General features: G+C 42.4%; 1 protein-coding gene across 1 annotated transcript in view; it reads right to left on the reverse strand.

Annotated features, from left to right (window-relative positions):
* The window catches only part of LOC115193065 (unconventional myosin-IXAa), a 272296-nt gene that overhangs the window by 53599 nt on the left and 205760 nt on the right, over positions 1 to 12937 (reverse strand). The window contains exons 12-20 of the mRNA XM_029752049.1: positions 9902 to 10023; positions 7189 to 7330; positions 6073 to 6268; positions 4548 to 4664; positions 2976 to 3051; positions 2580 to 2717; positions 1667 to 1706; positions 1283 to 1405; positions 201 to 281 (exon numbers count right to left, since the gene is read on the reverse strand). Coding sequence (XP_029607909.1) covers positions 201 to 281; positions 1283 to 1405; positions 1667 to 1706; positions 2580 to 2717; positions 2976 to 3051; positions 4548 to 4664; positions 6073 to 6268; positions 7189 to 7330; positions 9902 to 10023 — 1035 coding nt within the window. The remainder of the gene's footprint in view (positions 1 to 200; positions 282 to 1282; positions 1406 to 1666; positions 1707 to 2579; positions 2718 to 2975; positions 3052 to 4547; positions 4665 to 6072; positions 6269 to 7188; positions 7331 to 9901; positions 10024 to 12937) is intronic.

Below are 12937 nucleotides of genomic sequence, written 5' to 3' on the forward strand. Positions count from 1 at the left end.
ATGTAAGAAGAGAGATATAATAAGAGAGAGAGAGAAGGAAAGAGATTTAAAACACCCAAGAACGATTAAAACAATGTATAATTGGCTATAACGGGCAACACAATTAACAGACAATTTCATTGTTCAGTGGTTTCATTGTGACATTAGCATCTGAGCTAACTGAAGCAGCTGTCCCTACAGCAGCTGTTATCTGAATGTACCTTCTCTGCATTGGAGCGGACACACTTGACAAAGTAGGGCTCTGACTGACCCAGGGTCTCCATCAGCTTGTTGAGAGAGGCCTTCACACAGCAACAGACAATGACATCACAGCATTAGTAATGTAATAATAACAACAATAATAATAACAAATAATAATAACAACAATAATAATAACAACAAATAATAATAACAACAATAATAATAACAAATAATAATATAACAATAATAATAACAACAATAATAAAACAATAATACTAACAACAACAATAATAATAGTAATAATATAACAATAATAACAACAACAATAATACTAACAACAACAACAATAATAGTAATAATATAACAATAATAATAACAACAATAATAAAACAATAATACTAACAACAACAATAATAGTAATAATATAACAATAATAATAATAACAATAATAAAACAATAATACTAACAACAACAATAATAGTAATAATATAACAATAATAACAACAACAATAAAACAATAATACTAATAACAACAACAACAATAATAATAATAGTAATAATATAACAATAATAATAATAACAATAATAACAACAACAATAATAATATAACAATAATAATAATAATATAACAATAATAATAACAATAATAACAACAACGCCATTTAGCAGACACTTTTATTCAAAGCAACTTACAATACAGTCCCGCGTACATACAATTTAACACACGGGTGGTCCCGGGAATCGAACCCACTATCCTGGCATTGTAAGTGCCATGCTCTAGCTAGTGTCCCATCATATTGCCATCTCATAATATGTTTAATAAACCTAGTATTATAAAAGCACATGTTATTTATTATAGTAGACTCATGTTCCATTCCAAATCAACCTCTTGCCCTTACATTTGATCTGAGATCATCACTGTGACATGTTTTCATTTATAGAAATATTCTATTTGACATCTGTCCAATTCTTAAGATCTTCACAAAATGCTTCGAGATACGTAGGAGCTGAGTGTTGGAATTGGGCGCTGGTGTTGGTTTGAGGGCAGTGAAGAGATGAAGGACCCAGAGCCTGCCACTAAAGGGTGAGATACGAGTCTTACCTGGAACTGGGCGCTGATGCTGGGGGTTTTCTTCTTCTTGTGCAGGAGGAGGAGGGACTTAGTGATGCGGTCGTGGAGGGTCACGCTGCTCAGGTACCTCAGAGACTTCACGTCCAACAGGTGCTGCACAGATACAGGAACCGCCATAAGAACATGTTCAGACAATATAGTACTCCAAAGAATTCACAGAAGTATTCCTCTTCTAAGGCCAAACTGTTACTGTCCATCTATGCTTGTCTCTATAAAGCTCTGTACATTCACTGTAGTGCTGTAATCCATTACTTCACTATTGAGATTTCCTCCTAGAATAGATCGTATGTCCATAGAGAAAAAGCACTTGTACTTTCAAGGTGTAAAATGGCCACGACTTTGTAAGGACCTTACCTTCGGTAAGCTGGGCTTGGACTTGTAGTTTTTGTTCCGCCTGTGGGAGAGAGATTGGTTGTCAGATATACTACAGAATGAACATACAGTATATGAACACACATTGACCACTGCCTGTCCATGGTTTCTGACTGTGGCTTGAGCGTTCATGGTGATGGTCACACTTGTCAATACTCTACGCCCTGTGCTCTCCACCAGGAGAATCATAAAGTATGGACACACATTGACCGTGGATTGAACACTGGCTGATCATGGTTTGAGTGTGCGTGGTCAGACTTGAACTGCTGTACACACCTTTTCTATTCATACTGTATACTGTCCATACACACCATTCACCTAGATGTATATGTGTTCCTAATGTTTTGTCCACTCAGTGTAGCTGTATTTATATTCCGGACACTGTTCCTAATGTTTCGTCCAAGTTGGTGTAGCTGTATTTATATTCCGGACTCTGTTCCTAATGTTTTGTCCATTCAGTGTAGCTGTATTTATATTCCGGACTCTGTTCCTAATGTTTTGTCCATTCAGTGTAGCTGTATTTATATTCCGGACTCTGTTCCTAATGTTTTGTCTACTGAGTGTAGCTGTATTTATATTCCGGACTCTGTTCCTAATGTTTTGTCCATTCAGTGTAGCTGTATTTATATTCCGGACTCTGTTCCTAATGTTTTGTCCATTCGGTGTAGCTGTATTTATATTCTCACTCTGACTCTGGGTCCTAGACTTCTAATATTTCTGTCTTAATGTCTTTGTTCTTTTTAACTTTTAGATTGTGTGTATTGTTATTGTGGTACTAGATATTGCTGCATTTTCGGAGCTGGAAACATCATAATTTCCCTGCACCAGTGATAACGTCTGCAAAAACGGTGTACACGACCGATACACTTTGATTTGACTTTGTAGTCATACTCACATGAGGATGCTCTGTGCCCTCTCCAGCAGCTTGCTGCTAGTAGAGTTGAAGAAGATGCCGTCATCAAACTCTGAGCCAGAGGAGGACAGGCCACCCTGTCTGGAGCGACGCCCGTTACAGCCCACACCATAACCATCCCTAGAGGAGAGATAGAGTGACAGAAAGAGAGAGAGGGGGGAGAGGGAGCGGAAGAGAGAGAGAGAGAGAGAGACAGAGAGAGAGAGACAGAGAGAGAGAGAGAGACAGAGAGAGAGACAGAGAGAGAGAGAGGGGGGAGAGGGAGAGAAAGAGAGAGAGAGAGAGAGTGAAAAGAAGAAGAGGGAGCAATAGGGATCATTTTTATCCATAAAAAGTACATTTATGCTTTGAGAATCCATAAAACAGTGTGATAGGTACCTGGTGGGCTTTTCCTTCAGTGTGTTGCTGCCCTGGAGGTCTGACAAGGGGGTCCGGGGATTCTTTCGAGTGATATCTGTACAAGACAGAGATGGAAGGGAGGACGGACAGAGAGTTGAGGAGAGAGAGAGTTGAGGAGAGAGAGAGAGAGACATGAGGAGAAAGACATGAGGAGAAAGACATGAGGAGAGAGACATGAGGAGAGAGAGACATGAGGAGAGAGAGAGTTTAGGAGAGAGAGAGAGACATGAGGAGAGAGAGATAGACATGAGGAGAGAGAGACATGAGGAGAGAGAGAGTTTAGGAGAGAGAGAGAAACATGAGGAGAGAGAGTTGAGGAGAGAGAGAGAGAGACATGAGGAGAGAGAGAGAGTTGAGGAAAGAGAGAGAGAGACATGAGGAGAGAGAGAGTTGAGGAGAGAGAGAGAAACATGAGGAGAGAGAGTTGAGGAGAGAGAGAGAGAGACATGAGGAGAAAGACATGAGGAGAGAGACATGAGGAGAGAGAGAGAGACATGAGGAGAGAGAGAGAGTTGAGGAAAGAGAGAGAGAGACATGAGGAGAGAGAGAGAGTTGAGGAAAGAGAGAGAGAGAGAGAGACATGAGGAGAGAGAGAGAGTTGAGGAAAGAGAGAGAAACATGAGGAGAGAGAGAGTTGAGGAGAGAGAGAGACATGAGGAGAGAGAGAGAGTTGAGGAAAGAGAGACATGAGGAGAGAGAGAGAGTTGAGGAAAGAGAGACATGAGGAGAGAGACATGAGGAGAGAGAGAGACATGAGGAGAGAGACATGAGGAGAGAGACATGAGGAGAGAGAGAGTTGAGGAGAGAGAGAGAGAGAGAGTTGAGGAGAGAGAGAGTTGAGGAGAGAGAGAGAGAGTTAAGGAGAGAGAGAGAGAGTTAAGGAGAGAGAGAGAGACATGAGGAGAGAGAGAGAGAGTTGAGGAGAGAGAGAGAGAGAAAGTTGAGGAGAGAGAGAGGGATACACATGCAACTCCATTATGGAATGGTGATATCAGATCAAGTAAGAACAAGATATTGGATCAAGTAAGTTCTCTCTGCTACCACACGGCAAGTGGTACTGGAGCGCCAACTCTAGGTCCAGAAGGCTTCTTAACAGCTTCTACCCCCAAGCAATAAGACTCCCGAACAGCTAACCAAATGGATACCCAGACTAATTGCATTGACCCCCCCCCATTTTTACGCTGCTGCTACACTTTGTTTATTATCTATCCATAGTCACTTTAGTCAGTCTCACTCAGATATCATATTCAAAACTGCAAACATTTCTCTCTACCTTATGGCAAAATGTGTACAATTCCAGGAAATGAGTTATAAAATTGGGTACGCAGACCCACGAGCAATTGCGGCCCCTCATGACGAGTTCAGATCCACCCCTCATCAAAGTAGCCCATCCCTGTGATCAAAAACGGCTGTAAATATCATACAGTTGGGACTTTTACCGAGTGAGAACAAGTTAATTCAGAACTAGCTAATTGTTTGCTTCCTTATTTGTAAGCCCAGGAAAAGAGAGTTGGGTAGCAGAGAGCATTGTGGGACTTGGAGTTTTCTTACTGTATTTCTCATCTTTGCATCTCTGCAGGATCTCTAGGCTCCTCTGGTGCACAGGGTGATGGAGGAAGCTGAAGCTGTCCACGCTCTTGACAACACACGGTACAGCAGCATCATTCACTGAGAGAGAGAGAGAGAGAGTGAGAGAGAGAGAGAGAGAGAGAGACATGGAGAGGAATAATTAATGTGTTAAGTTGGCGAAAAGTTTGACAATGTCATGCAACTGAAGGAGATGAAGCCTAATGTGGAAGCTCAACATGTAATAATAGGAGATGAAGCCTAATGTGGAAGCTCAACATGTAATAATAAGAGATGAAGCCTAATGTGGAAGCTCAACATGTAATAATAGGAGATGAAGACTAATGTGGAAGCTCAACATGTAATAATAGGAGATGAAGCCTAATGTGGAAGCTCAACATGTAATAATAGGAGATGAAGGCTAATGTGGAAGCTCAACATGTAATAATAGGAGATGAAGGCTAATGTGGAAGCTCAACATGTAATAATAGGAGATGAAGCCTAATGTGGAAGCTCAACATGTAATAATAGGAGATGAAGGCTAATGTGGAAGCTCAACATGTAATAATAGGAGATGAAGGCTAATGTGGAAGCTCAACATGTAATAATAGGAGATGAAGACTAATGTGGAAGCTCAACATGTAATAATAGGAGATGAAGACTAATGTGGAAGCTCAACATGTAATAATAGGAGATGAAGGCTAATGTGGAAGTTCAACATGTAATAATAAGAGATGAAGACTAATGTGGAAGCTCAACATGTAATAATAGGAGATGAAGCCTAATGTGGAAGCTCAACATGTAATAATAGGAGATGAAGACTAATGTGGAAGCTCAACATGTAATAATAGGAGATGAAGGCTAATGTGGATAAGTGGCAGCTCCTACATCATCAGTGGTCGGGGGGGAGAGCTAAAACTCCTTCACCTCTGAAACAGACCAGGATGTTACCTTGGATATAGAAATGCTTGAATATCCCTAAAGCCAGGGGATGAATAACGAAAAAGAGCTGCGTTTAGGTTTGTGAAGTCAAGCTTGTCTAATCACTGAGAATGTCCAGGAGTCATATTGTGTTTCAAGGATACTTATTGTCTCTTTCAAACCCGGGGCAAAGTACACCATTTGAGCAGTTGCTATTTCTGACAGCCCACCGAAGCTAACATACTGTACTGTGGGGGACTCTGGGGGGAGAAAACTCACATCATCTGTCACTCGGGAAGAGGGTGTCTGGGAGAGTATAAATGTGTATGTGTGTATTTCAGTGAGTTTATACGTGTACATGTCTGTGTGTAAAGCTACTTTATTTCTATTTAACTAGGCAAGTCAGTTAAGAACAAATTCTTATTTACAATGACGGCCTAGGAACAGGGGCAGAACGACAGAGTTTTACCTTGTCAGCTCGGGGATTCGAACTTGCAACCTTTCGATTACTAGTCCAACGCTCTAACCACTAGGCTACCCTGCCGCCCCATGCACTGTGTATGGCTACAGCAGCAGTCTATGGTCTCACCAGTCTTCTTGTCGGCGTGTCTCTTCCCAGCCTCCCTGAAGGCTACCATGGCTCTGAAATAGGTTCTGAGGACGGCCCAGCGGAAGGTGGCCACCGGGTCGATGCCCATCAGGCCACAGATGAAGGCGTTCTTACTGCTCTTCAACAGGGCCACGATGTCCGGACGCATGTGATCAGTGTTCTTCTCCCTGAAGTCCTGTAGGGGCAGAATATAGTGATGAGATCTATCCACCGGATCTACTATACAGTACAGGCAGTCCGTCTCTGTTTCAGTCTGTTTGATGCTTAACATACAGTGCATTCGGAAAGTATTCAGACCCCTTGACTTTTTCCACATTTTGTTATGTAACAGCCTTATTCTAAAATTGATTACATTGTTATTTTCCCTCATCAATCTACACACAACACCCCATAATGACAGTACTTACTCAGTACTTTGTTGAAGCACCTTTGGCAGCAATTATAGCCTCAAGTCTTCTTACGTATGACGCTACAAGCTTGTCACACAAAGACTCACTCATGGACACTCTTACTGACAGTTGTGGCTGCTTCGCGTGATGTATTGTTGTCTCTACCTTCTTGCCCTTTGTGCTGTTGTCTGAGCCCAGTAATGTTTGTACCATGTTTTGTTCTGCTACCACATTGTGCTGCTGCCATGTTGTGTTGCTACTGTGTTGTTGTCATGTTGTGTTGCTACCATGTTGTTGTCATGTTGTGTTGCTACCATGTTGTTGTCATGTTGTGTTGCTACCATGTTGTTGTCATGTTGTGTTGCTACCATGCTGTGTTTTCATGTGTTGCTGCCATCCTATGTTGTTGCCTTAGGTCTCTCTTTATGTAGTGTTGTGGTGTCTCGCTTGTCGTGATGTGTTTTGTCCTATATTTTTATTTTATTTTGTATTTTTCAGTGTAAATTTATTAGAGGCCCAGTAGCCTACATTTAGGCTACCGTTAATGGACAAACCTTGCCAGTAGTGTCCGTCAGTAATATCACAACTCTGACATAACGCTATCATATAGGCTGACACACAGAGCTGTTGTGAACGAATGATTGACGGATGGGTTGTGACTGACACTGAATCTACAGCGACATGTGGTCATGTCAGCAGTCCTTACCTTGATGCCGTACTTGACTTTGCCGGCGTAGTGGCAGATAATGAAGGCGGGCTCCATTACAGCGGGGAACTCGATGTAGCTGTTCCCCTCATGCTGCCGTTTGAACTTGTCCAGCAGGGTCTGGTTAGAGGCCTGGGGGAAACTGAAGGGACAGAGAAGAGGGTGGGGACTAGGGTTAGGACCGTAGGTTAGGAGACCAGGGTATCTACTGACTAGCCTGGTTCCAGATCACACCACTCACTAAAACATGCTCCCTTAAAGCAACACCACTCACTAAAACATGCTCCCTTAAAGCAACACTACTCACTAAAACAAGCTCCCTTAAAGCAACACCACTCACTAAAACATGCTCCCTTAAAGCAACACCACTCACTAAAACATGCTCCCTTAAAGCAACACCACTCACTAAAACATGCTCCCTTAAAGCAACACCACTCACTAAAACATGCTCCCTTAAAGCAACACCACTCACTAAAACAAGCTCCCTTAAAGCAACACTACTCACTAAAACATTCTCCCTTAAAGCAACACCACTCACTAAAACATGCTCCCTTAAAGCAACACCACTCACTAAAACATGCTCCCTTAAAGCAACACCACTCACTAAAATAAGCTCCCTTAAAGCAACACCACTCACTAAAACAAGCTCCCTTAAAGCAACACCACTCATTAAAACATGCTCTCTTAAAGCAATGCCACACTACTCACTAAGACAAGCTCCCTTAAAGCAATACTACTCACTAAAACAAGCTCCCTTAAAGCAACACCACTCACTAAAATAAGCTCCCTTAAAGCAACACTACTCACTAAAACATGCTCCCGTAAAGCAATGCCACACGACTCACTAAAACATGCTCCCTTAAAGCAATACCACTCACTAAAATATGCTCCCTTAAAGCAATGCCACTCACTAAAACATGCTCCCTTAAAGCAACATCATTCATTAAAACATGCTCCCGTAAAGCAACGCCACACTACCCACTAAAACATGCTCCCTTAAAGCTACACCACTCCATTCACTAAAACATGCTCCCTTAAAGCAACACCACACCACTCACTAAAACATGCTCCCTTAAAGCAACACCACACCACTCACTAAAACATGCTCCCTTAAAGCAACACCACACTACTCACTAAAACAAGCTCCCTTAAAGCAACACTACTCACTAAAACAAGCTCCCTTAAAGTAACACTACTCACTAAAACAAGCTCCCTTAAAGCAACGCCACACTACCCACTAAAACATGCTCCCTTAAAGCAACACCACTCCATCACTAAAACAAGCTCCCTTAAAGCAACACCCCTCACTATAACAAGCAACACCACCCACTAAAACAAGCTCCCTTAAAGCAACACTACTCACTAAAACATGCTCCCTTAAAGCAACACGACTCACTAAAACATGCTCCCTTAAAGCAACACTACTCACTAAAACAAGCTCCCTTAAAGCAACACCACACTACTCACTAAAACATGCTCCCTTAAAGCAACACTACTCACTAAAACAAGCTCCCTTAAAGCAACACCACACTACTCACTAAAACAAGCTCCCTTAAAGCAACACCACTTACTAAAACATGCTCCCTTAAAGCAACACCAATTACTAAAACATGCTCCCTTAAAGCAACTCCACTCACTAAAACCAGCTACCCTAAAGCAACACCACTCACTAAAACATGCTCCCTTAAAGATGCACTATGCAGAATTCGCTCCGCCATTTCCTGGTTCTCCTTGGGGTCAAAGAATTAGCTTCACTGTCCAGTTATAAATGGACTAACCGGTAGTATGGCCACTGGAAAAAAATACTATCCTTGAGAGTATCTGAAAGAGGCTACAAGCTAACTATGAATGATGAAATCCTTAAGAGGGTTCTGGGGTGCTACATAATCATTAGCATTACATTCTTCTGTGCGATGGAATAAATCCCGTGAGAGGCCCGGGAGGGAGGCCTTTAAGAGGGAAAAATGATCCCTCTGACCTTGTGGCTCTGGGAAAGCGGTCCATACACTCTTCCATCCACTTGTTATTACATGAGTGTTCAGGGCTAAGTGGCTAGCAGCCCTTAGTGGCTAGGTTAGGCTAGGTTAGCTAGCTCACGCCGCCAATATGGTCATGGCGGTCCTATGTTTTTGTATGCTGGGTTTAATTTACGAGGGATTGAAATGGGATTGTGCAGTGGCCTATGTGAGAGGCTTTAAATAGGGCGTACGTGTGCCCCAGAAAGGCAAATATATGAGTTAGCGTGTATCATTAGTTTTTATGTGCTTAAGTTAGCCTGGCTAATGTTGTAATTAATCAAGTATTTCGCTAATAATGAAGAGCGTTGTTAGCCTATATTCCTCATCTTGTCTGTGCTCTCCTCATGTGGGATGATTCTAAGGTCATTGGCAATGAGTGTTGGTCCAGCAATGTAACCAACTTGGTTTTACATTGGCTTTGTTCTAAAGAAGTTTGACATATAACCAAAACATAGCCTACCACGTTCTTCTGAGCCAAGTCTAATTCTTCACCCAAACTATGTTCTATGGAGCCTGAGGACATTCGAGTACGAGTCCTTTTTTTACTGCAGATGGATGTCATGGCTAAGAAAGTACACCTCTAAATGTGACATTGCAGCAAACCGCCCTGAGGTAGTGCTTTAGTAGCGTCAGCTAAATGACTAAAATGTAAATGTGTAGTAAAAAGGAAGGAGGAAGGCTCCGGCATGACGTACTTGCACTCTTCGTCCAGCAGGTGGAGCAGCGCGGTGGGCTTCTTGCTGATAAGGTTGATGCAGCCTGTGTTGTCGATGTAGTCGATGTGGTGCCAGCTGATGCTCTCGGCCCTGTACTCCTCCTGTAAGGGGGAAACAAGAGTGGTGTTGTGTCAGAAACAGTGACGGCAGTAAAAGTTGTTCACAAGTCATAACAATACATCACATTTCGCCTTTGAGTATCAATAGAGTTTATTTAATTAAATTCAAGTGAATGTCAGGTCAAAAGTTGACAGTCTGCTGAATGCATCAGAGAGATACCATGAACAATAAATTCATCACACGTGTTATGGGACACGCTGATAGCACTAAGAAAGCATAAGCCGCATTGAAACAGACCAAAACTCAAATCCCATAACTGACCAAAAACCAAAGACTCTACAACAAAGGTCACCAGTGTGTCCACATGTCAACAGTTTCCTCACAAAGGTCACCAGTGTGTCCACATGTCAACAGTTTCCTCACAAAGATCACCAGTGTGTCCACGTGCCAACAGTTTCCTCACAAAGGTCAGCTGTGTCCACGTGTCAACCATTTTCTCACAAGGATGTGAACAGGTTCAAAGGTGTTGGGAGATATAAACAGGATCAGTAGTGTTGGGGGATATAAACAGGATCAGTAGTGTTGGGAGATATAAACAGGATCAGTACAGGATCAGTAGTGTTGGGAGATATAAACAGGATCAGTAGTGTTGGGAGATATAAACAGGATCAGTACAGGATCAGTAGTGTTGGGGGATATAAACAGGATCAGTAGTGTTGGGAGATATAAACAGGATCAGTAGTGTTGGGAGATATAAACAGGATCAGTGGTGTTGGGAGATATAAACAGGATCAGTAGTGTTGGGGGATATAAACAGGATCAGTAGTGTTGGGGTATATAAACAGGATCAGTGGTGTTGGGAGATATAAACAGGATCAGTGGTGTTGGGAGATATAAACAGGATCAGTAGTGTTGGGGGATATAAACAGGATCAGTAGTGTTGGGAGATATAAACAGGATCAGTAGTGTTGGGAGATATAAACAGGATCAGTACAGGATCAGTAGTGTTGGGGGATATAAACAGGATCAGTACATGATCAGTAATGTTGAGGGATATAAACAGGATCAGTGGTGTTGGGCGATATAAACAGGATCAGTGGTGTTGGGAGATATAAACAGGATCAGTAGTGTTGGGGGATATAAACAGGATCAGTAGTGTTGGGTGATATAAACAGGATCAGTAGTGTTGGGGGATATAAACAGGATCAGTAGTGTTGGGGGATATAAACAGGATCAGTAGTGTTGGGGGATATAAACAGGATCAGTGGTGTTGGGGGATATAAACAGGATCAGTGGTGTTGGGGGATATAAACAGGATCAGTGGTGTTGGGAGATATAAACAGGATCAGTGGTGTTGGGAGATATAAACAGGATCAGTGGTGTTGGGGGATATAAACAGGATCAGTAGTATTGGGGGATATAAACAGGATCAGTAGTATTGGGGGATATAAACAGGATCAGTGGTGTTGGGAGATATAAACAGGATCAGTAGTGTTGGGAGATATAAACAGGATCAGTGGTGTTGGGGGATATAAACAGGATCACTGGTGTTGGGAGATATAAACAGGATCAGTAGTGTTGGGAGATATAAACAGGATCAGTAGTGTTGGGGGATATAAACAGGATCAGTAGTGTTGGGAGATATAAACAGGATCAGTAGTGTTGGGAGATATAAACAGGATCAGTGGTGTTGGGGGATATAAACAGGATCAGTAGTGTTGGGCGATATAAACAGGATCAGTAGTGTTGGGAGATATAAACAGGATCAGTAGTGTTGGGAGATATAAACAGGATCAGTGGTGTTGGGGGATATAAACAGGATCAGTAGTGTTGGGCGATATACAGTGACTTGCGAAAGTATTCACCCCCCTTGACATTTTTCCTATTTTGTTGCCTTACAACCTGGAATTAAAATAGATTTTTGGGGGGTTTGTATCATTTCATTTACACATCATGCCTACCACTTTGAAGATGCAAAATATTTTTTATTGTGAAACAAACAAGAAATAAGACAAAAAAACGGAAAACTTGAGCGTGCATAACTATTCACCTCCCAAAGTCAATACTTTGTAGAGCCACCATTCGCAGCAATTACAGCTGCAAGTCTCTCGGGGTATGTCTCTATAAGCTTGGCACATCTAGCCACTGGGATTTTTGCCCATTCTTCAAGGCAAAACTGCTCCAGCTCCTTCAAGTTGGATGGGTTCCGCTGGTGTACAGCAATCTTTAAGTCATACCACAGATTCTCAATTGGATTGAGGTCTGGGCTTTGACTAGGCCATTCCAATACGTTTAAAATGTTTCCCCTTAAACCACTCAGTGTTGCTTTAGCAGTATGCTTAGGGTCAAGCAAGCACCAGCTAGCCTTGAGCTATCCTCGAGCTAGGCCCAAATACCAGCTCATTCTAGGGCTACAATACCTTCTTTGCTAATTGGCCTAGACCCTTAATTGTCGACACGGGGCCCCGCCGATCCATCACGACTGGACTGCCAACGTGATCGCCCAATGTGGTCTCAACGGGCTATTCTGTTACGATGTCACCGCAGAACCCTCTACTAGCCCCGGCCCGCTAGCTTTTCTGAACACCGTGTCCCCTGCTCGCCTAGCGAAGTAGTGACTACCGAACAGCACACTGACTCACCTACTGCTGCTCTTTTGACCCTATGATCACTCGGCTACACAGCTGATGCCCCGTTTCAATAACACGGTACCTCATTTTGTTTATGATAATATATACATTTGACATTTTAGTCATTTAGCAGACGCTCTTATCCAGAGCAACTTACAGTAGTGAATGCATACATTTCATTTCATGCATTTTCTTTTTTTTGTACTGGCCCCCCGTGGGAATCGAACCCACTTAGGTCTGACTGACCTAAGTGACCCGCTCTGCCCATTCATCATCATTTACCCGTTGTTGTCTTAGCTCTCCTGATCAACACCTGTGATTGCTT

Source organism: Salmo trutta, chromosome 4 (genome assembly GCF_901001165.1).
Source record: "Salmo trutta chromosome 4, fSalTru1.1, whole genome shotgun sequence".
In the NCBI taxonomy this organism is placed as follows: domain Eukaryota; kingdom Metazoa; phylum Chordata; class Actinopteri; order Salmoniformes; family Salmonidae; genus Salmo; species Salmo trutta.